The sequence below is a fragment of the Cololabis saira genome, chromosome 11 (assembly GCF_033807715.1).
Source record: "Cololabis saira isolate AMF1-May2022 chromosome 11, fColSai1.1, whole genome shotgun sequence".
In the NCBI taxonomy this organism is placed as follows: Eukaryota; Metazoa; Chordata; class Actinopteri; order Beloniformes; family Belonidae; genus Cololabis; species Cololabis saira.
Window position 1 is genome coordinate 23,708,290 of NC_084597.1, and position 25,402 is coordinate 23,733,691.

A 25,402-nucleotide genomic window follows, 5' to 3' on the forward strand; every position below is an offset into this window, starting at 1 on the left:
CAAATAAATATTTTACACATAGTAAACTAATTGAGTTTAGTCTACATATTTTAAACAATTCAATTGTATTATTTTATTTTTCTTTCAGAGTGATGGTCCACCCCTCAGCGCTGCTGAAAAGCAAAGGCGCTATCGCGCTAGGCGTGATGCTGATCCAGAGAGGAGACAGCAATATTTAGAAAAAGAGAAACAGAAATGGAAGGAAGACTTAAAAACAGGGAAGAAGCTATTGCAAAAAGACCGCACGGAGAGAGCACAGCGTGCCCAGCGAAAGAGATGGAAAGAGGCACATGAGAGGTGCAACGCAAGGAAGAAGACGCTCAAAGCATTGAACACCCCTCCTATGAGCCCTGCATCTCCAGTTCTAGTATATAGTGTAAGTGCTGGAGGTTGAGGTCGGGAAAACGTAGAATCCTTAGTTTACATGCTAAAACAGTGTTTTCTGAATTTTATTAAGCAACTGTCAGATAACAATAGGTATATCTTCAACGTCTAATTTAAGTGCCGGTAGTGGACAGAGCAGGTACTTGATCTCCTTCTGGCAGTTGAGGCTTTTGCAAACATTGAGATACAGCTGGGATTGCTGTTTATTAGGCAATTATGCCCAAGGGCCCCTGATATACAAGGAAGTTTGGCTCAGCAGTGATGCAGTGTGTGGGGTAACAGATTAACAGTTGGATTTTACTAAAACTTCACTTACAAAATGATCAAAAATACAAATACAATTTTGATGCAAGGTATACAATGTGTTATTTAGACGTTATGCAGTCCTACCTTCCTGCAAGTCTTATGAGTTTCTTTAGTGTTAATTTTTCTTACACATATGTGTTGGCTATAAATGTGATTTGACAACAGGCATCAGTATAATAACTAAACTGATACAATAAGTATGATAATAATAAGTACTTAACTTCAAAAATCAGCATTGTGAATGTGCTGAAGTTTCACATATCTTCCCGACTGCAGGTGTCCTCGTCAACAAGGCCCCAGACCCCCCTCTGAATCGTCTACCACAGACTGTCCCCCCCACCCCACTCTATGTTACATTAACGTAAAGGCCCCACTTCTGACCTTATGCGTAGAGTTTAAAAATACTCCTGTAGAAGTTGAAGTATCAACTCAAGTTTTTTACTCAAGTAAAAGTATAAAAGTACTGGTTTCAAAACTACTTAAAGTATAAAAGTAAAAGTAATGTAAGGGGAAAAAAGCCATTGGAAATGAATGCATCTTAGTATAATTTAAATATATTAAAGAACCATATATGTGTACTATTGAGCATTAACATGTGTTTCAGAGAGCAGGAGATATGATGACTAGTTGCCTATAAGTATTGTAATGGTGCAAAAAGTCAAACTTCAGAGGCATGTTATCATTTATCCTAACCTTTATTGGAATGTACATCCAAGTTTAGTTGCAGGAATCTGAGGGCAATGGATGTAAGAACAAAACTGGACAAGAACATCTGAAACAACCACAACCAAATTCACTCTATCCGGATGGAGCAATTTAACTGGATAGTTTTTTTTAAAGGCCAAAATGAAATAGAGTAACGAGGCTGTTTTTAAAATGTAAGGAGTAAAAAGTACAGATAATTGCGTGAAAATGTAAGGAGTAAAAGTCGTCTGAAAAATAATTACTCCAGTGAAGTATAGATAACCAAAATGTCTACTTAAGTAAGGTAACAAAGTATTTGTACTTCGTTACTTGACACCTCTGCTTATGCGTCACATTAAAGCACATCCTAGGTCACCATCCATCCATCCATCCATCCATCCATCCATCCATCCATCCATCCATCCATCCATCCATCCATCCATCCATCCATCCATCCATCCATCCATCCATCCATCCATCCATCCATCCATCCATCCATCCATCCATCCATCCATCCATCCAGGGGCGTCAATTGGGTATGGCAAGGTATGGCAGCCGCCACACCTTGGCTTCAAGGGAAAATGTAAATGTTTGTTTTTTAAATACATTTATGGAATTACTCTGTGTCTATTTTTATTGATTATTCTATTACTTAATACATATAGAATAACTACAAATGCAAATCAGAACAACATGATTGATTTCACTAGTTATTATACACTGCAAAAACTGAAAATCTTAACAAGAATATTTGTCTCATTTCTAGTTAAAATGTCTAATTTTTAGTAAAAAAAATCTCATATCATTTAAGACAAGACTCAAAAACAACCATTCTCACCTGTTTCAGGTAGATTTTCACTTAAAATAAGTGGGAAAATCTGCCAGTGGAACAAGATTTTTTTGCTTGTAATGAGAAGATGAATTTTGTCCCACTGGCAGATTTTTCTACTTATTTCAAGTGAAAATTTACTTGAAACAGGTGAAAATTGTTAAATTAGTTATTTTTTTTCTGGTGATGACTCTTGTTTTGAGTGTAATGAGATTTTTTTTGACTAAAAATTAGACATTTTAACTAGAAATAAGACAAATATTCCTGGTAAGATTTTGAGTTTTTGCAGTGAGCAAGACTGCATTTGAAAAAGTTCCAATTTTCTTAACCACACAGATAAGCTACATAGCAGACTTCTGTGATGAGTATTTGCTGGACGTGTTGATTGATACTCTAGTTAAGTTCTGTGACTCGTAACCTTGCCATACCTTAGCTTCGACTGAATTGACGCCACTGCATCCATCCATCCATCCATCCATCCATCCATCCATCCATCCATCCATCCATCCATCCATCCATCCATCCATCCATCCATCCATCCATCCATCATCCATCATCCATCATCCATCCATCATTCAGTACAGGGTCACTGACTGTGGGGGGTCTGAGGTCTGCAGCTGTCATCAGGCTAGAAGCGGATTTACACCCTAGTAACTCAATAAAATCTGCAATCAATGGAACATGAGGAGGCGTTGGTTAAAATAAGCAAAATAAAATGTGTGTATGGCTCAAGGTCTCTGTCGAATTTAAAAAAAAAGGAGAACTGTCCCTTTAACGGAGACGGAGCTGCTGTACCGTTTCTTCGCGAGATTTGCTTGGCGCCGCGACCTCATGTGAGACACCTCCTGCGCGAGTCAGTCCGACGTTGCCTCTGCAGAGGAAAACGCGATGGCGTCCTGAAATTACTAATTTTCTACCTTATTTGAGCGTGTAAACACATACGTAGCCAAGAAAAAAAAAACTGCATTATCAGTTGTTTATTTGAGGCGTGATAGAGCGGTGCGACGATGTGGATCCAGGTTCGTACCATAGACGGGAAGGAGACACGAACCGTGGAGGATCTTTCTAGATTGACTAAAATTGAGTCTTTACGCGTAAAAATACAAGACATCTTCAATGTAAGCCCACAACAGCAGCGGCTCTTCTACCGAGGGAAGCAGGTAAACCCGATCTTTGTGCCAGTCCGTCTTGCTCACGGCCAGTTTTGACGCTTGACAGGGTTCTGCTGCTGGAGACCAGAGAAGCCTGAATTATGGTTCTGCGTTAACGGTGTGCGTCGCCGCGTAACCCTACGCCGTAGGCTCTGCGTTGGTGTAACGCGGGACCATAAATCAGCTTTGAGCGCTCCTCCGGTCTTGGAGCCGTTTTGGACCCATGCGAGCTTCCTGTTTTGATAGGAATTCGCCAATAGTTTTTCTGCAAGAGCCCGGGGCTCGTAGTCTGCCATCCTATGGGAAAACGTGAATGCACGACTGATCTCAATGGGGTTTTCTTTTTACATTGTTTGGGTTCGAGCTGAGTATAAACGCATGCAACAAATGTCCCGCAGCAGACATGTTTGTTTACATTGCCTGCACAGAGAAGGAGGACATCGCACTCTGGTGTCACATGTACACCGAAGTAGTTCATTGCTAAAATACATCCCACGTCAAAGAATTAAAAAAAAAAAAAAAAACCAAAAAAAAACCGATTGAGCATTATTTTCATTTGCAGTTGTTTTAAAATGCTCGTATAATTGAAACCACATTTCTGCATTTGTAGCTTTGTCTATAAGGAAGCCATCCTCGCTTTTGTTTTTGTTTTTTAAATGACACTTTCGCTCCACGTGCCCTACAGTAAGTATATTTGTTTACACCCTGGCGTCACCACGCACAATGTACAGTCAGGACACAGAAGGCTGACTGCTGGAAAGAAGGCGGTCCTCTCATGGACTGACAGTTGGAAACTTTGTACTCTGTGCCGCACAAAAATCAATTTAGTAGTTTATGATTTTGTGATCAACTTTATAAGTCAAATTATGGCTGTTCGATTTTGCCCAAAAATAAAATCTCGATTTTTTTTCTCTCAAAATCCGATTTTCGATTACGATTAATTTGTGAATTGACAAAAGGCAAAGAAATTATTTTAAATATGCTGTTTTTTTATTGAACACTTGCCCCATTGGGCTTTAAGTGCAAACTTTGCTCTTATTAAACCAAAAATGAATGAATAAAGTGCAAAACTCTGTAAAATAAGTTGAAAAAAAGTTTTAAAAAATATAATAAAATATAAAGTTTTATCTCTGGAAAAAAAAATCAGCAAATCAGCACTTGCAAACATACAGTAAGTTATATTTCCAATTCAATAAAACAAGACATTTTCTAATTAAACTAAACTGGGTCTTTGCATGCTAAATAATAATGCAACCCATGAAGGAGGTAGAGGTGTGTAATGTCAGTCATTACATTTGCTATTCACATTTGCAAGTTTTTTGCAAGGAACACGAGCCGGTCTACCGCATCTGGCTTGAGGGATGCCCGGTGGCATGTTACAACGCCCCCTCCTACACTAAAGAGCCTCTCCGATGGGGCACTTGTTGCAGGTATTGAGAGGTATTTCCATCAATCATTAATATGTGTGCAGACAAGGTAAAAAAAAAAAAAAAAGAAGTGAAAAATCGATTTTACGAGTTTCACGTTTTAACACTATTCTAATTACATAATCGCGGTTACGATTTAAAATCGATTAATCGAACAGCCCTAAGTCAAATGATGTAGTATTTGGAATAAGTCTTGTTTAACTGCTATATCTGTGTCATATTTCTACTGATACACAGGGAATATAACACAATAAGAGAAACAATGTATCCAGTGGCGTCAATTCAGTCAAAGCTAAGGTATGGCAAGGTTACGAGTCACAGAACTTCACTAGAGTATCAATCAACACGTCCAGCATATACTCATCACAGAAGTCTGCTATGGAGCTTATGTGTGGTCAAGAAAATGTGAACTTTTTCAAATGCAGTCTCGCTCACTGCAAAAACTCAAAATCTTACCAGGAATATTTGTCTTATTTCTAGTTAAAATGTCTAATTTTTAGTCAAAAAATCTCATTACACTTAAAACAAGAGTCATTACCAGAAAAATAACTTGTTATTTGACCATTTTCACCTGTTTCAAGTAAATTTTCACTTGAAATAAGTAGAAAAATCTGCCAGTGGGACAAGATTTATCTTCTCATTACAAGCAAAACAATCTTGTTCCATTGGCAGATTTTTCTACTTATCTTAAGTGAAAATCTATTTGAAACAGGTGAACATTGTTTGTAGACATTTTAACTAGAAATAAGACAAATATTCTTGTTAAGATTTTGAGTTTTTGCAGTGTATAATAACTAGTGAAATCGATCATGTTGTTCTTATTTGCATTTGTAGTTATTCCATAAATGTATTTAAAAAAACAAACATTTACATTTAATCTTTGAAGCAAAGGTGTGGCGGCTGCCATACCTTGCCATACCCAATTGACGCCCCTGAATGTATCCCTGCAGATTAAACATCAAATTCAACATCAGTAAGTTGTTAAAAAGTACATATGATATCGTGCAGTTAAAATTATGTACTCATTCCACATCCTTCATTGTAAGTACAAAATGAAGGAAATCCCACAATAATGTCTATTCAGTTTTAATGACAATGTTTTTGTTTTCAAATTTTCTGTAGATTTTGCTAGATTTTAGTAAAATTCATTCATTCTCAATTAATCAACTGGTGATATCAGCCAATACTTGCTGATATTTTTTTCATCCCTAAAGTACATGCAGCTTATACTTCAGGAGGCGGGGGAATGAGACAGTTAATGTATGAGCTCTGATTAGATCTTTTAGATGTTTCCCTGTTTAACACACCTGCTTCAGATAAATGGATCAAGGTCTGCACATGTCTGTTAATTACACATGAACTGGATCAGGTGTGTTGAAGCAGGGAAACATCCAAAATACGCAGGCCACCGGCCCCTGAGGACCAGATTTGGACATCCCTGCTGTAAGGCAAAAAAAAGTAAAGGATTAGAAGCAGCCAAGAAAATGACAGTTGATGCATCTCTGATACCTATAAGAACCCGCGTGATCTTTCAGAGTTTACAAAACTCCATTCAGCGTTTTCTGTTGAACATTTTGAACTTGTGCACTGGTTTCCGGAGATGACGCGTGCGCTGTGCTAGAAAGATGGGCTAGCATAGGAAAATAGGGCTGCAATGATTAAGCAACATAATTGATAACCTCAGTTATAAAAATTTGTTGATGCTGAATTTTGTTTTTGCCTTGTCATATAAAATTGCATACCTGTCTCTCAGGTGTTTTTGGTTTAGTGGTAAATGTTAATTTGTAATTGCAGTGCACTAGAGGGAATGCAGGGGGCAATATCATTTGCATTGTTCTGCCAGATGACTGCATGTAGCACACTAAAGAACAAGAGGAGAAGAATTGAGAAGATATGGATGCTGACCAAGCGCCAACCATCTTTAGTTCCGCATTGACTCTAATGCGGAGCTAAGATTTGTTGCAGTTCCTTCACTGGCCGCTAGAGGCTGGCTCCAAAAACGAGTTAATCTCCATGGATTCCCATATTAAAATATCCAACTTTAGAGCAAAAATGAACACATTTACAGTCTGGTTAAAAAAAAAACATTTAGTGCTCAATTGTTTAATTTCACACCCATAGCAACTCTAAGGGGGGTGAATTATTTTGTATCACGCTAGATGAGTTTATATAAAGCATTAGATATATTTCTAAAATGATTGTGATTCTGCCCAGCCAGTGACTAGCTGCTATCGCTTCCTCATCCATAATCGTCATGCTACTCTGCTTAGCGAAGCAACCACCTGTTTGTATTAACCCAGTCTTGGGTAAATGTGACTGTCATTTTTGATTTCGCCGTTGAGGCAACATGTTAAAAGGTATATCCCGCTGCCAACGTCTGAAGGAACCTCTGCAGATATTTCGGTGGGGTTTGGCTGAAAGGGCTGGGAGCAAAGCTAACTATGGTTGACATTGGTTGGGCGTGTTTCTGTCGGCGTCTGAAGCAAGATGACTGTGTCCCGCACTAAGAAAAATGGGCTTCAAAATAGGGCTGCACGATTCTGGACAAAATGAGAATCACAATTTTTTTGCTTAGAAATTGAGATCACGATTCTCTCACGATTTTTTTCCAATATAAAATGTATTGCACTTATTACTTTAACTTTGCAACAGCTGAACAAAAATATAATAACAATAAACATCTCTTGTCTTCTTTACACAAACCTTTGAATAATTTAAACAATAATAACAATTTTGAACAATATTTGTTCCTCCCTGAGTTGAACACCCTTTCAGAAAGGGGACTTGTAACAGATCCTGTAGTTCTGAGGCAACAAATTATTCCTCTGGCTGGGATGAACCCCCCATTGCCTTTTGCTGTTATTAAGAAGCTGCCGATACAAAAGGTAAACGTTACAAAAAATATGATGGTGCCTGATAAAAGACTGGCATCAACTTTGTAACAGGTGACATTGAACATAAAAACAATAAACATCCAAAAAAAAAAAAATTAAATCGTCGTCATTTGGAAATGAGATTGCGTTCAAGCATGAATCGAGATCGCGTTTTTTTAACGATTAATCGTGCAGCCCTACTTCAAAATCGGTTTTCAGAAACCAATGGGTCATGTGACCAAATGCTTCGTCCGTGGTTTTATACAGTCTATGATGTTGACTATGGAAAAAGGGGAGGTGGGAGGGAAGGAAGAGATGAACAACATTGCAGAATTCGTGTAGCTTTTGAGCAGCCCATGTGATGCTACAGATGTTACAGAAAGCTTCCATTGCGTGGATATATCAGCTATTTTCTGTCTGTACCTTTCATGGTCTAATCACCTTTGATAAACCATAAGGTTAAGAATTTATGGAACATATACTATTTAAACATAATTTAAACACGGAAATCTGGTACAAGTTGTGATTTGAACTGCTGCAAATGAGATGATTTTTTTTGGTGGTTAAGATCAAGTCAAGCTAGAATATGTTGGTCATTGTCTTACTGTGAAAAGAAGTTAGAGTGCATTTTCGTTTTTAAACATAGTATTTCTGGCAAAAGTAACCACGTGCCGCTTAGTTTCAGAAAACAATCTGCATATGCTTCTCTGACACCTATGATAGGATAACTATGATAAGTTACATCAATGTGTGTTGTGGACAGTGGCCACATGTTATGTGCACCCTGAAAGCCTGGGAATTTGCCCTTACGGTCAAATTCTTATGGACTTGTAGAAGGCATTCAACCGTGTTCCTGGTGGTACTTTGTCTGGGGTGCTCGAATATTATGGGGTACTGGGTCCATTGCTAAGCACTATTCAGTCCCTATACAAAAGGATGGACAATTTGGTCTGCATTGCTGGTAGTAAGTCATATTCGTATACGTCACCCCAAGTCAGTAAATGTAAAAAGGAAAATCAACATGCTAGATTCCGGTGTTTCAATGCAGGGTATATGACAATGTAAAAATGGCTTATATCTGTTGACTAGCATGGAAACACCTGAGTAGCCCCTTTTACATTGGCTGATACCTCACCTTTTGTTTATGTTACCTAACGCACGTTCATCATTCAGCGATATTAGTGGGATCCAATCTAAAAACGCTTAGTGTTTCTTCAGAAGAGCTAGAGGAGTTGATTGTCCATAAAGAGAAAGGTCGAGGACTCTTTGCTTAGGCGTGACCCAATCTTGGACAACTGGTAGTATTAATGGCAAAAGTTATCACATACTTGTTAGTTTCAGGAGACAACAAAAACTGCCATCTGCTTCTCTTACACTTAAAGTAGGATGATTATTATAAATTACACCTATGTATAAGTACAGTCATGCAGAAGCAAAGAACATTTAAATGCCAAGCAGTAGAAAATGTTCAGTTTGGATTGAATTTTTGGTTATTTGTCTAAATATGTTAACAACATTACATGAGGGAAAGAACTTCAGCCAGAGTTAGTCATGATATCTCATGTGTGAAAAATTAGTGTTAGTAATAAGCACCGGATGTTTGCTGCTGGCAGGAGGTGCCCAGATTTGCTCACATGTTTCTGCATAACTTTGCAGAGCTGATACTAACGCAGCATGAATCAGACAGGATCACAAGTCTACGGACAAATAGCCAGTATATGTTGAACTTACTTCAATTACTTTAGTTTCCCTTTTCCTTGATTCAAATGTGTCAGGTGGTATTTTTGGACAAGAAACTCTTTTAAAAATGGTAATTCGCATTTTTCCAATTGTTTAACCTACTTCCTCTTGCATAATTTGAAAGGACAAGGGAGTCTGCATGCTGTGAATCATACATACTTACCGTATGTGTAGAGATTCTTCTCTGTGGGATATAGATTGTGCTGCATGACCTGACGAAAGAAAATGCTGCAAGACTTATCTATAAAGGTTGTTTTAAAATGTTTAGACTCAGAAACTTGGCAAACTGAACAAGGGCAACAATATGAAAAATTCTCTGAGATAAATAAATCTATTGTAAAGTATGTCAGTCATTTCAAACAGAAAACATGACTGCTCTTTTTAGAGTTCAGAATTGTTTTTTTTTTTTTTTTTTTCAATAGTATTGCATACACACAGTTAAAACCGCACATGGTTTAACAACCAGTCAGTTATACTGGGGTTACTGAATGTTGTAGTCGATCAGAGGCCAGGAATGTGTAATAAATTCTGTGCTTGTGTTTTTTTGTTTTTTTCCATGGGTATAAGTGGGGAGCCATGTTTAGGGGATTTCCATGTGCTAAGTAATGCATGGAATGAGCCAGTGACATGCAGGGTACACTGGCTAGTACCCTTACATGCACAGTGGTGCCTGCGCTCTGTTAGGATTTAGACTTGTAGCAGAGCAACTCGGTCTAATTCTCTTTTCAAAATGGCGTCTTGTTTTTCCCTCCAGCTCGTGTTCATGCTGCCTCACCAGTTCAAAGTCATGCTTGGCCTTCAGTCAGAGCGATCCTAAGCCAGAAGACACTGGTCTCAGTGTCTTGTTTCCATTTTTGGAATATACACATTATATGCTGCTTTTGTTTTTTTTTTGTTTTGTTTTTCCTCTGCTTGACTCTTTCTTGCATATCTATTTCGCATTGAATGTCTCGTGTCACTCATATTTGCAAACATAGTCTCACACCTTCCACCATGTGGCCTTTCTGCTCAGCGTCCGCCCTCCCTTCTGCAGCTGGCTCCACATTTACAAGATTTAAAAGAGCTTTCACTTTTTGTTTGAAACTCTGCGAAATGAAAGGCATGTAGTTCATATGTATTTATGCCTTTTTTGCTTTTTCTTTTTCCTACTGAAGCAGCCACCAATTTTCTAGACAGTTGGACTCTCTTCTAGTTAACTGCTGCCTGTTGGGCTGTAGTTATTGGCCTGCTCTCTTTAGCACAGGCGGTTGCTGTGACCTAGATATTGTTACAATTTGATTATACATGGATTGACGTAGTGACTGTTCGGGTTGATGGGGTTTTCTGAGGGGTATCGCAATGCTGTTTATGGTTAAGGGAAGCGGTGTTAGCTGCAGCCTTGCATGTGCACAGTCACACCCTTCTTTGACAGATAGACTGGACAAAGGGCAAAGACAAAGAAAGCCGCTGAAGCGAGACTACAACTGCAGGGTTTTTTTCCCCTTTTCTTTTTAACACTCACGTGTTTTCACAGTTTAGCCACTCGTTCTCATAGTATTAGATTGCCCAGTAGTCAAATGTCTTTTACCTATCACCTGTCAGCTAATACAAATGCAGTTTCAATGGTAGGTTTTTATGCTGGTACTCTCATGTTTAGCTCAGATTACTAGGCATTTTTAAAGCTTCTAGAAAGTCCCTTTCAGTTTAGATCTTTTCAGTCAGTTTTATTAAAAAATAAAAAAGCATCATCTGAAATTTACATCTGAATGGAGTTGTCTCATAACCAGTTTTGAAACAACCTGATTCCTGTTATTGCTTCCTTTTAAAGGCAGCTCATTGAAATCTAAGTTCTAAAATGTTCTGACAGTGTCAGTGTAATGCTTGAAAATGTGGGAAATAACACCAATTAAACAAAAATAAAACTGCAAATCTAAGTTAAAAATACAAACAGCCTTTGCAGTCTTTCCTAATTGTCAATGAGAAATAGCCTGTTTTTTTTAAGATTAAATGACTGTAGGCAGATTGAAGCATAAAAGAGCAAAGTGGGAGGCTTGTAGATGCCAGGCACGCAGACACACCCCATGCCATTGTTTTTGGTAATATGACCTATTTTGCTCAACTCCTCACTAACACACAAAAGGGGTGGGGGGGTGTTGGTGGAGACAAGGAGTAATTGCGCAGGAGTTGGAGGTTTTGGCAGTCGCCTGATCAAGAGGATAATGTCTGAGGATAATAATCTGTTCAGCGATTAAATTTCCACTCCTTAAGTTGTGCCGATCAAATTTTAGTTTACGGAAACTGGTCCATTCTTGTGTAGCACCTTTTAACAAGCTTTTTATTGTTTTTCTGTATGCATTCTATTAAAAGTATCAAACTACAACCACACGCTAGTGTGAACATGTAGAGGTTGTAGAAGGTTGAACCCTTCAGTGGAAAACGTCCACTCCGTCCTAACTCACGTCCTTTACCGATTACTGCGGGCATAGATGGTAACTAGGTTTGTTAGTGACTTTAATGTTTTGTTTTGTTTTTACTTTAGCGGTCTTTAAAGTCCATAAGGAGGATTCTGTAGAACGTTTACACAGTAATGTTATAGCGGTTTCACTGTATCACATGTTTCTGTTTTTTAATAGCCATCATTGGCTGCAGATTTACAACAGAATAAACAGATTTGTTCTTGGCAGGAGATTCGATACAGACACGCTGGTATGGTTCCATATCTGAAGAGTGGATTTCAAATGCTCATTGTGGGGTTTTTTTAACAGCAGTTACAGGTCTTTGTCTTGTCTTCGTCCAATTTCCTTTGGGTTTTCTTCTGTGCCTGTGCTGATAAGAAATTACTCTTATGAAGTTCCTTTTGAAATTAAGCTGCAACTTTGTGAATTAGTTCTAATTTCATTCCAGTCAGCAGTGTTGTGAAAACCAGTGTTGGCACATGCAGTCATTTATTTGATAGTTTTAAAGACTCTCCAAGACCTCATGTGTACAACAGCATCATTGTTTCACTGTGCCACATAATGAAGCCAGCAGAGGCTATGCGCTTTATATATTACGCTGCATATGGGGGTGAAAATGTCACGACGATGCCTGTGTAACTGCATTCTGTCGAAGTGATGCTGCCTGCATGAGCTTCTAAAGATTTTTGTTATCATCTGCCCATTTAGCTGGTTGTTCTTTGTTTTGAGGGTTATGCAGCTGAGTGTGACTGAAGTCAACACCTTGCAGCGAGAGCCTGATCACACTGATGTTAATGAATTCACTGTGGAGAACGCCTAGAAACAGGAAAGACATTTGTATTTGGTGCAGTGCAATTCCACTGTTTGGCATTCTGATATTCTGTCTGTGTGCATGGGTCTCCATCTATATAACCTGAACTTATTAAGAGCGAAGCTTCCCGCAGCAGGTTCTGACAGCACGCTTATTGTTCATCTGGGTACGATGCCTTCTGCTTATCCATTTGTTTTTTCTTTCTTCTCTCAGTGCATTTAGCAAATGCTTTCAATGTAGGATTGACGGTTACTCAATCGAAGGCTGAGCTTAGGTAGTGAGACGGACAAATAAATCTCAAGAAAGACCACAGCAGAAGCACAGGTGAGTATAATTACCACTGTACGGCTGTGTTCATACCACGGCTCCTCTGATCTAAATTCCATGAGATTATTAAAAAAGGAGACGGATGGGGAAAATCGCGCTTGCTCCCTCACTGCTCTACTGCTACACCTCCAGCCGCCCTCCTCTCCATTGTCAAACAACGAAGAAGAGGGAAGGGGAGCGTGAGTGAGGGTGGCAGCCATGCTCGTCTCCCCCAGCAGTACAAGGGTTTTGTGGGGTTGAGAGCTCAACTGAATGGCAAATGTATTTTATAAGTTGGCCAGGCCACTATAAGCTCCACAGTCGCTTCACCATAAACTGTAGATTTTACTCAACACTCAACCATCTGGAAGAAGACTAAACAAAGGTTCCTAATCGTCCTTTGTTTTTGACAGAACCATTTTGTGATGCCCGTGTCCCCTACTACCTGAATGGGTCACACTGATGATAAGGATCGTGGTGGTTGGTTGTTTTCAGCGGTTGTATATATGATTCTGAGTGGTGGGGGCTGGGTGTTCAGTGGGTGGGGGGTGGCGGGTGGGGGGGGCTCTTTTGGTTGTCATAGAAACCGAGATATTTTTTTTCCTAGTTACATCTCCTATCACTTTAATGCATGCCTTCATATCTTTTATTTATTTTTTCTCTGGGAAAAAAAAACTACTTAGAGCTGCAGCACTTTGGCATTTATTTCTAAAGGGCGTAATACACCATTAAGGAACATAAATTACTCAAAAATTGCTTGTATTGTAATTTTCTTTGTTGAATGTGGTGACAATCTTCTTCCTTACATTATGTCCAATGTAGTCTTCAGTCTTGATGTATTTGTTGCTAGCCCTTCACATGCAACCTTGTGTTTTTTGTCTGAGGGCTCTCTGTGGGGCAGTGGTGTTTGTTTCATGTGGTACGGGCATCTATTAGGAAGGAGATGCAGAGTATTTGTTCCAAATTGCTTGCTTATTCTGGCTTATAATGAAATTACTGATAGAGACAAAACTGTGTGACGACAACAATAATGTGTTTCATTTATCAGTGAAAAATGTACACTAACCATAATTTATCCGTAATAATAATAATAATAATATTTTTTCTTTTTAAACTAAATTGTATAAATAGCAGTAGCTGGTATCTTAGTATGCCTACCTGACTTGTGGCCATTTCTCAATGTTACCTTCCTCATTTGTGAACCTCATGTGTTTCGTAGCCAAGGAGGATGCAATGAATGCAGACTGTTGTCACTGCTACCGTCGGGGATGCTTCACTCTCAGAAAACAGTGAATGTGAATGTTGTATGGACCTTATTTTTATATTATATATTTTTTTACAATTCCCTTTTAAAAATTCCAACATACAACCTTTTTACATCTCTGGTCATTTACATTTAAAAGAGAGTAACAGAAATGATCACATTTCTTTTCTAATATGATTATTTGAAAATTTGAAAATCATTTCCCAATTTTATTGTCAGTCTATTTCATCCACAAATTATGATTTAACCACACCTAGCTAGATTTTCATGAATATATACAGTCTAACTCAATGTTTATGACAAACTGTCTTTTAAGATGTAGTTTTTTGTATTAAGGGACTGTTGTGTTGGGCGGGAAGGGAACAAACAAAAAAATAAATAAATAAATTCTAGCACTAGCATGGCAGCACCTGTGTCCAACTGGACTCACAGCAGTCCGACCAGCACTTATCCGTGCTGGACCCTCCTATGTGATTTCTTGCTCGTGTTGTCTACTAAATGACAGTAGTAGTATAATAGTAGTAGTAGTATAGTAGTAGTAAAAACAAACAAAAGTGACAATTCTGAAATTGCGACAGGATACCGCTGTGGTGGGATCAGTGTCTCCATTGAACAATGTTTTGTGATTAAACGTAATTCTTTTGAAATTTTGTCTTGCAAGATTTATCTTGAAAAGAAAGAAGATCTTGACTGTGAAAAAGATGGATGAGAACATCTTTAGCTTTCCACAAATGGAATTATTGCTATTGCAACTACCGTCGTTGCGAAAATAGCCTACAGAAGATGAAAGCAGTGGTCGTATGTTCTGGTCATGTGACCGACTCTGTCACATCCAATGATATTGGAGACAGAAACGATGTTTCCATTACATTTGCAATAAAATGGACTATGGACATGTCTGAAAACCCACCTCATGAAAGCGTAAAAAAGGTTTTTGCGACATTTGGCTTTTTTGACTAGGTGGTTCCATTACAGGCTTTTCTTTGCAATATATAGGTTTTGCAAAATTCTAATAGTAATAGAAAGTCACTAGTCATCCACCTCACTACTGTTAATGTCCTGTATTATAAACAAGTTTGTTGCCTCAGAAGTCACAAATCCTGTGTAAAAGCTTCAACACTAGGTTTTTTATTTCAGTTTTAGTTCTCTCTCTCTTTCTATACAGTGAAACTGGGATGAAGTACATTTGGAACGTTGGGGAAAAACAACAAAAAAAGTGTTGATCCAATGTGTTGTCGGTAATTCTGCAGCTATCTTTGTTGTTTTGAGTTGATGCTCTTTGGCTCTTGGTTCTGTATGAGTCATTGCATAAAGCCTGTCCCCATCCTGTTGCAACTGGTTCAGTATGTTCTGTATTGGTGGAAAATAGTTTGTAGTTTACGGCAGGGGTACCAGAACCACTTCGTGAAAGATAATTTTGCGAAGGGAATGGGTTTTGTTTGCCAGGAAAGGTAAAACGGGGTGAGATCAAGGGATGTTCACAGCCTTAAAGACATCTGTTCCTTGCTCTCTTGTTTGCATCTGTATCGAGATGCATCTGAGAATTGAATTTCCTCACCACTAGTTCTTATTTGAATATCTATAAGGGTAATATTTGTTAGTCTTTGATTGTTACTTTTAATTGATTAGATCAGTGGTTCCCAAACTTTTTTTGCCAGGCCCCCCCTTTTGTACGTAACAGAATTTTCGAGCCGCTTCATGTTACAGATCCTCTCAAACCGGGTTGCAGGTGAGACATTGCCACATGCATCTACCTTCCAGTGGCACCGGGTAGTTGTGGGACCTGAAGCAGCAGGTCCCCGGTTAGATTCCCCCGGCCAGACCATTACTTCATGTCATTCCCCTTCTCTCTTCCCCCTATTTCCTGTTTCTCTCTCACTGCACATATGTATTGAAGGCAAAATCTTAAAGAAATAAAAAAATCTTTAAAAAAAAATATATACCGTATTTTCTGGACTATAAGCCGCACCTGTATATAAGCCGCATCCGCTCTATTTAAAAAAAAAAGATATGCAAGCTGCAGATATTTATGTTAGATTAGATATTTACTACATGTACAGAAGGATTTTGAAGTGTAAATGATGTACATGTTTGTACCTAAATAGATCCTTTCCTAACAGTGTCTTTTAACACGGCAGCAACTTTGCTGATTAAAACGGGACAGAACCAAGAGAAAATAACCGGTATTTATTTATCTATTTATCTGTTTGAAATCTGCTTCTACCTACTTCTATCTGCTAAAGAAGAAGTAGTGTATTCTTCTTTGCATTTATTTTGTCTTAGTTTTGATTGTAATACCGGTTAGAGCGCCCCGAGCGGTGGAAGAAAAATCCACAGAATAGCCGCACCTTTGTATAAGCATGTTTCAAAACCTATGAAAAAAGTAGCGGCTTATAGTCCAGAAAATACGGTATATATTTTTTTAAATAAATCTACCTTCCAACCTCGCCGCGCCCCCCCCTGCAATAGCGCCACGACCCCCCTAGGGGGTGCGCCCCCCAGTTTGGGAACCACTGGATTAGATGATAACTTTAGAAATGAATTACTGCTAATAATCTACAAAACATTTGAAGCAAACCTATGAATTTTTGCCTGGGTGGATTTTTGATGTTTTACATACATGTACATATACATATGCATTTTCTTTTGTCTTTATTTAGATGGAAGATGGACAGACCTTATTTGACTATAATGTGGGTCTCAACGACATCGTCCAGCTGTTGATTCGCTCTCAGACAGACCCTCCAGACAGCCCCACCACCAAGGAGTCCTCAGATCTCGCATCTTGTACTGCTACTTCGTCTGACTCCAAGTCTCAAGGCTGCAACTCCCCAGCTCCCGTCTCTCCTGCAGCTATGGATACTTTAACCAAAATGGACATTGAAAACAGCAGCATCACTACCAGCAATGGAAATGAAACCAAGCCAGACACCAGTGCAACCAGTAACTCAACCAGTACCAAAAATGGGTTCAAGTCCTCCAGTCCAGCACAAGACACCCAGCCACCCACATCTAGCAGGAACACGCTGATTGACCCAGGGATTGGGAAGTACAAGGTGAGGATGGGGTCGTCTCAGAAGTTCATCAGACATGTAATTTCACTTATTGAGAATAATTCCAGATCAAACAGCAGTGATAATTGATATGGTTCATTCAGTGAAAAACAAAAAGACCGTTTTCTTGCGCTGATAACCACTATTCTATTATCACAGTGCAGTTAAAGTTTTACATGTATAACACTGACAGTTCAGTAAACTTAGACATGTTAAAAGTATTTTTAAGCTGCTTCCATCCACCACTACTGTGTTTTAAGCAATCATTGTGATTGGCAGTAATAAAGCTCAGTGTGTACTTGCCAAGTGACGTTCCTCACTTGATGAGCTGTCTAGCATTGTGGAAATGGTAGCATTAATGCTAAAAGGACTAATTTCTAAATGACCAAATGCTGACACTTTCAAAGATTGATAAAGCCATTAATGTTATGAATCTCATGTCTGTAAAGGGCCAATGAGAGAGCATGCTTTGGCACACTAGATTTGATACCTTCAAATGCGTTTCTAGATGTGGCAGTTTGTCATAGCGCCAACATTACCATTGACATAGATATAATACAGGATAATTGATTGATCACTTCTCCCTAAAAAACTATTTACATATTGGGTCTGAAATAGATTTGTGGATTGATTGTCATGTCTGATAATTATTTCTGTGGGACTGGATTTTTTTTTTGTGCAACTGGAAAAAACAAACAATCTAGTGCACAGGAAGATCAACGACATAAGTTGAAATCTGGGTATTATCACTGGATATCAAGGTCACACACTTTAAACACCCCAGAATCCACATGCACAAACAAAACTCAGTGAGGTGAATGGGATTCATTCAAAATTTGTGCAAGATTTGCATCATAAAACACTTAATTTTCAAAATAATGTTACACAGACCATTTAGTAGGAACATTACTGCTTGTTATGTCTTTTTCACGTCTTAACCCATTTACTAGAAATTGCACTTAACTGATATTAACATCACAGGACACTTGTATTATAACGAGTTCCTTTTTCAGCATAATGTTGGTGTTAGCTCAGGCATGTCCACCAAATCAGTTTGCAGCTCCATAGATGCAATATTACAAGGGATTGAACATCTTTTTGTTCTCATTTAAGGGTTCAATATGAATCTCTTCTCAAATTTATGCTTAAAGTGACATCATTATAACGAGAATTTTGTAGTGGATTTTATGAAGAATTCTGAAGAACTAGGTGCCTTAAGATAAGAAAACATCTGATTCAATACCAAACATACTGCATTCTTTGAAAATATATAATATGTAGAAAAAGAGTATGTATCAGTATGTAATACAAAATACACACACAAATTAACCGTTTTTTTTTTGGTTGTCATTTTTGTGTTTTTCTCTCCACAGATCAATGAGCTGGTGGACTGCAGGGATGTGAGCATTGGGGCCTGGTTTGAGGCTTGCATCGAAAACGTGACACTTTTGCCGAAAGGACAGATAACACCCACCAAGGGTAAGGTGGGTCGGCCTCCAAAAAGGACTAATGGAAAGCTGGAGGCTGAGCAGGGACAGGCCCACGGCCAAGATCAAACAACGGACAGTCACAGCAATAATGCTGCGTTAAACTCTGAGAGTAACGGAGCCTCCACCTCTCAGACAGACACTACGGCAGTGGACACCAAGGAGAAACAGGAGGAAGTAGTTTACCACATTAAATATGAAGAGTAAGTAAATGGCTTGTTTTGCTGGTGAATGGTGCTGCTGCAATACATCATCTTCATTTTAATCCAAGCATTTTAGCAGAAACCGGCACTATGGCAGTGATAGTGTTTTCGGCTGAGGCAGAAAGATATGTTGAGATTGGTCGCTGTTATTTAAGAAACAGAATATACATTGCTGCATCTTGTATGGTGTTATTGGTAAATACATCACAAGGAACTTGTCTGTGGCAAAATAATTTTGTTGTTGGCAGTGTAGGCTCCTCTAAACATAAATATATGCTGCATGTAAGGTATTTGTAGCTGTAAGCATCCAGTCGTGGCGGCTCTGCTGGAATTACAGCCTGCGCCCTCCTGGCAGTCCATGCGATTTGTGTAGTTGATGCTACAATTTGGACTCCATCTTTCGCATTCTCCCTTTTTCCAGCAGATTCATTCAGAAGCCAGTGTTTCCATGGTAACCCATGAGTTCTCGGGAGCATTACTTCTTTGCTCGGCTCCTTCAGCTTTTGTCTGTAATTGCTGTGAACATGAGACTGGTGAGATGTAGCCTCCATAGTCTTGTCTATGGCAGCAGTGCATGTGAATGTGTGTTTTTATCAAGGGTTGTTATTCCAGAGTAATTATATAGCAATTTATTGTACTGTCAATATGTATTTTATTTTGTGTGGGTTTCAGTCCCTCTTGACATTCCTCAGTATTGCAGCTGCTTGGCACTGTGCTTTGATTTATTGTGCTATCATATGCAGTGTGGCAGGAGTTCTCCTGCAGGGGTCCAATAATCCACACCAGTTTATTAACATGTTCAAAGTACTTTTTTTTTTTTTTAAAGGCTCTTTTTTGTAAGAAGCAAATATGTGCTTCGTATCTTCAGCGCCTGAGCCAAAAAAACAATCTCAGAAGGTATGCTCATGCTCAACAAAAACCTACACTTAAATGTAAGTTATTTAATGTATTAGCCCTCATCTTCAGTGGTATTTAATGGGAGCTTGTCTCAATCCATGCTAAATGTGTGATATACCTCTTTGTCCTGGGAGTGGTAATGTCTTCCATCGTTTTGTTTGTTGAGGGGAAAGTAAAGGAGGGGATAAGATTGCTTTGTCTTCCAACACCACATGCCCCCCCCCACCCCTCTCCGCAAAAAAAGAAGGAAAACAATCACACGCACACAAAAAAAAAACACCTGCCTTCGTAGTGTGAGAAAGGAAAAAAATGATTTGCCATGTTTTGGTTGTATTTTTATTAAATATAATGAGCCACGAAATCTAAAGGAGCGATAAAAGGGATTTCCTCTTACCTGCTCCTGGGAACTGATGTGGCATGTGCTTATGCAAGAAATGTGTATGGGTGTGTGCTTGAGTCTAAAATATGATTGATTGGTTAAACATTTGTTGAATCAAGGGTACACTTAATATTGTTTGTAAATTCGTTGAAGAAAACTGCTCCCTGTGAGATAACCTTTCTAAAATCAAAATGCTATCATAGGATACAAAGCTTTTGTTTACATCGTGAAGTCTTTAGGAGATTAATGCAATACTAACAAACACCAAAACTGTGATTAACAGTTTAATTGTTTCAGTTTATAAGCCGTTATACCATAAGGCCATTTTTAGACCTAATAGTCCAATAGACTAGACGATTGGGGACTCGATTCGATTGAAATTGCAACATTCAACTGGTCTGAGTTTGCTTTCACAAAATGCTCTTTGTGAAACAAACTGAACCCTTTAAGTGATGTATTCCCCTCCCTGTCTGTTGTGGCGCTGCACCAAGAATTACTAGAGGACACTACAAGACAAACAATTCAATTCAGTTTTATTTATATAGCATCTATTACATCACAAGTTGTCTCTAGGCGCTTTCCAGAGACCCAGAACATGACCCCCGCACAATTATTAGATAAAATTTACGATGGCAGGTAAAAACTCCTTTTAGGAGGGAAGAAACCTTGAACAGGACCTGGATCATAAGTGGGGACCTTCCTGCCGAAGGCCAGCTGGGCAAAGCAGGAAAAAAGAGATCAGAAAGAGAGAATGAAGAACAGAGAAAGGATAGACACAGACACAATGGTTAGCTGGTGTACTACAGGGATGACTATACAAACGACAGCAGACACTGAGGTGGTCAGAGGTGGGGACTTCAGGTCAGGATGTCAACAGACATCCACCGGACATCCACAAAGACAGGTGGAAGCAAGCAGCAGGGTGATCAGAGAGTGGGACTGCAGGGCAGCATGCAGCTCCTGAAGCTCTGGCCTGCAAACATGCACAAAAGAGAAAAGGAGGGGAAAGACCAGCACAACAAACTACAAGAACAATGGAGAACAATGATGGTTATGAGATGCTTCTGATTAATAACTGAGGGTTCATCTGAAGAAAGGAAAGAGAAGGAGGGGTGATGGGCACCGCTCAGTGGATCATGTTGGTGTCCCCCTGCAGTGTAGCATATCTAGGATGAATCTTCTGTTTAAAACCAGCTGTCTTGTTCTGCTGCTGCAGCTATGACTTCTGGCCCTAACACACTAGAGTTTACACTATAGACTTTATTAAACACTAAGGTTTTACGTTTGGGTTAAGGAGGCTGACACCACCTCCACCTTTAAAACCAAACTGGAAGTTGGTTCCATAGTAATGGTTCCTGATAGCAGGAGATCTGTCCACCAAATCTACATTTGGATCCTCTAGGAACTATGAATAGACCTGCCCTCTGAGAACGGAGAGCTCTGTTAGGAACATAAGGAACTATCAGGTCTTTGACATAAGTTTTAGGGGGATCTAATGAAGGAAGACTAACACTGGAGAGACCTGGGGCCTCATGTACAAAACGTGCAGCGCACAAAAAACGTGCGTACGTACGCCACTTTCTACGCTCACGGTCGGATGTTCAAAGAGTGATTTGAAGGTTGCGGTCTTTCACGCACAAATAATGTCTGGCGTACGCACTTTTCTGAGTTTTTGTCCGTTGGCGACACTCACTGGTGATGCAGTGAAGTCCAGAATATGAGGAAACGAGAAAATGACGTCAACAATAAGTTCACGACCACACATGAAGGACACGACAGTCCCCACATCACCAGATAAGTTACACACGAGTGGAGCTGCAACAATCTCACAATCAACCAGATGATCTAAACATACAACTAAAGGCAGGAGCTCAACGATTGAACCCGCAAATCCCAACGGCAGCCTTGGCTCCATTAGAGGAACCTGCTGATGCAGGATCATGAGGGAGGGAGCATTCAGGGACCACATAGACCTGCTGGTCCAGGACTAAGACTGGATGATCATTGGGTTTAGGTCACCAAGAGGATACTTCTGGATCGCTGCCGTGAACCTGAACATGAACCTTTCAGCTGGAGCTGCTGACAGTTCAGACATCTCTGTCACCATGACGACCATATGGTACGACTACTCGAGATAAAAGCCAGATCATAAACATCCCATAACTGTGTCTAGACAGAAAAACATTAAAATACATTTTGCAGCAAAGAACCGGTTCTGTAAAGTTGTCTTTTAAAATAAAACTAAGATGTCAGGGAAAGGTTGGTTGGTACGAACTGATGTGACTCAGAAATTAATGAATAAAGTTGTTATTGAATGTTTAGGCAACTTTCAGAGTTTGATATCGAGTCAGCTGCAGGTGCTGCAGGACTCCAGAAAGTGTTTCTCCTGGTGATGGAGTCCGGGACTAATGGCCCTTTTCCACTAGTACCTACTCAGTGCGCTTCTACCCGCCACGCCCCCATCTTGCGCTTTTCCACTATGGGCCGAGGCGGGTGGAGCCGTGCCAAGCAGTTACTTTTTCTGTACCTATTCTGCCGAGGTTCTAATGGCGCTTTTCCACTAGTATCTACTCAGCCCGACTCGCCTCGGCGCGGCTCGTCCCATCCGTTTTGTCCCCGTTTGTTTTTCCACAGCCAGGTGAGAAGTGGGCGGGTTGGGGTGAAGCTGCTGTGACGTACTCGATTGCGCAACCCCTTTGTTCGTGTCGGCGCTCATGAGAAATCAGCTTTAGCCGCGAGCGGCTGAGAAGAAAACAGAGCTCCTGGTGGATCTGATCGTTCCTTATCACCCGTCTACATCCCTTTTTTAATTCTCTTGTCAGCCACCAGGTTTATGAACATCTGCACCTCAGAGTTGGATTACCAAACAGACGTTTGCGCTGTATAATAAAATCGCAGCGAGTCGCTCTTGCGCTGACTCCCACTTCTTGATTCAAACGTCTGACGGCCCCGCCCCCCGACCAACAGTGGCCTGTAATGTGATGACGTCAGTTCTAACCGGCTCAGCCCGGTTAGAATCTCGGCAGAATGGTTACAGAAAAAGTATCTGCTTGGCACATCTCCACCCGCCTCAACCCGTATTGGAAAAGCGCAAGATGGGGGCGTGGCGGGTAGAAGCGAGTTGAGTGGGTACTAGTGGAAAAGGGCCATAAGCGTGCTGAGTCGGGCTATGGTGACGTCACCATAGGCGCTCATTTCCATAGGTTCAGCCTCCGCTGCTGAAACCACGCCCACAACCAGCTCTCTCCGGAGCTGGAGCGGTCCATCCTTCAGCCAGTCGGACGCGGCGCCGTGGCGCCGCGGATCCAGGTTAAATCATCCAGGTTCCCGGGTGGTTTGGGAGCTGGGTCCTTGGGGGTCTGTCCCAGGTCGGACCAGCTTCACCCTCCGAGATTTTCAGCCAAATCTGTCGGTTTGATCACCGGTAACGGGCGATGCGCCGCGGATGCGCTCCGGAGCCGATCTGTGCGCCCGCCGTGGGGTTGCGGCGCCCGTCTCGCAGCATCCGCCGGGCAGATCCGGCTGAAATTCCGCTGGTCGGTCCCCGGGAGTCCCTGCTACCAGTCTGGGCGGGTTCCTGCGGCCCCGGCCGGTCGGAACCGGTCAGATTCTCCAGTCTACTTCCTGGTTTCCAAAGCGCGGTCCGTCCGACTAAATTGTCCAGGTTCCCAGCCGCTTTGGGAGCAGGGATTTCTGGGGTACGTCCCAGGCTGGACCAGCTTCACCCTCCGAGATTTACAGCGAAATCTGTCGGTTTGATCACCGGTAACGGGCGATGCGCCCCAGAGCCATGCGTGGCTCCGGGGCCAGCCTTCAGCATCCGCCGGGCAGATCCGGCTGAAATAGTGCATAAATGTTATTTATATTCCGGTACAACTCATATTTTATTTTTTTAACAATAAAGTTTCCATTTGTGAAAATTCAGTGTTGTGATAATTTACAGGCTCGGGCTGCTCTGGCGGAGCGAGTTTTATTCTCCTCCCCTGCTACACGTCATTCAGGGAGCCAATCAGCGCAGAGCCGCATTATCATACCCCCCCCCCTTCCCTTAGAATGGAGCACAGAAAAAGAGGTTAGAAGCGGTAAAACTAGTGACAGGGCCCACAGGCTGGATTTATGATTTATGTAGAAAAAACAAGCTTTAGATTGTTTTTAAGACATTCAAGGCCTGTTTAAAATATACATTAAATGCCATAATATGTCCCCTTTAAATCAGAAGAAATGCCCCCAAATAAATTATTTTTTCCAGGCCTCTGGCCTTTTGACAGGAGTGTCTCCAGCTAACAGCAGATTTGTTTTTAAATTTGTTTTACTTGTTTTTGCAAGTTCCTTGTTAAGATGAGCGGTTTTTAATGGATAATTATCCTCATTATCATATTCAAATATAACTACATTAGGAAGGAGACAGGGAGGAGTGTTGTGCTCCGGCAAATACGCTCAAATCCACGTTGATTGTGATGTTCAAAGAAACCTGTGTGGATTTGGGCGTACGCACAGTTTTGAGAATCTGAATTTTTTTTTTTGCGTACGCAAGAATTCCACGCACGGATTCACGTCGAAATCCACGCACTCTTTGTACATGAGCCCCCTGGTCTCTCTTGCTGATTCCTGTCAGCACTTGTGCTGTTGCATTTTGGATCAGGTGGAGGATATTCAGCAAATTACTTGGACATCCTGCTAATAGTACATTACAGTAATCTAATCTAGAATATACAAACACGTGAATTAGTTTTTCTGTATCACTCTGGGAGACGATGTTCCTAATCTTTGAGATATTATGGAGATGGAAAAACACTGTTTTACAAACCTGATTAATATGCTGTCTAAACCACAAATCCTGATCGAAATAGCACCAAGGTTTCGCACAGTTGTATTGGAGGCCATCGTAACACCATCTAATCCCTTCCTAAGGTGTTTGGAACCAAAAATAACCTCTGTTATATCTGAGAAGCAAAAAATGAGTGGACATGCAGCCCTTGATGTCCCTGAGACATGCCTAAAGTTTAGCTAACTGTTCTGTTTATGCCGTGATTGTGGATTATACAACGATAAAGAAAACTCACTCGTCAATTGGTTTAAGTAGCACTAACTCAGGGCTAGTTGGTTTGCAAATTTCATTGCTCTAGTGTTTCCCAACAATTGTGACATATTTTCGTCTGATAACACTTCTATC

At 40.3% G+C, this 25,402-nt stretch overlaps 1 protein-coding gene across 1 annotated transcript in view; it reads left to right on the forward strand.

Moving 5' to 3' along the window:
* Positions 1 to 3,048: 3,048 nt before the first annotated feature.
* The window catches only part of LOC133455179 (E3 ubiquitin-protein ligase UHRF2-like), a 54,641-nt gene continuing 32,287 nt past the window's right edge, over positions 3,049 to 25,402 (forward strand). The window contains exons 1-3 of the mRNA XM_061734094.1: positions 3,049 to 3,363; positions 16,871 to 17,266; positions 18,637 to 18,953. Of these exons, the coding sequence (XP_061590078.1) occupies positions 3,211 to 3,363; positions 16,871 to 17,266; positions 18,637 to 18,953 (866 nt within the window). The 5' untranslated portion in view covers positions 3,049 to 3,210. The remainder of the gene's footprint in view (positions 3,364 to 16,870; positions 17,267 to 18,636; positions 18,954 to 25,402) is intronic.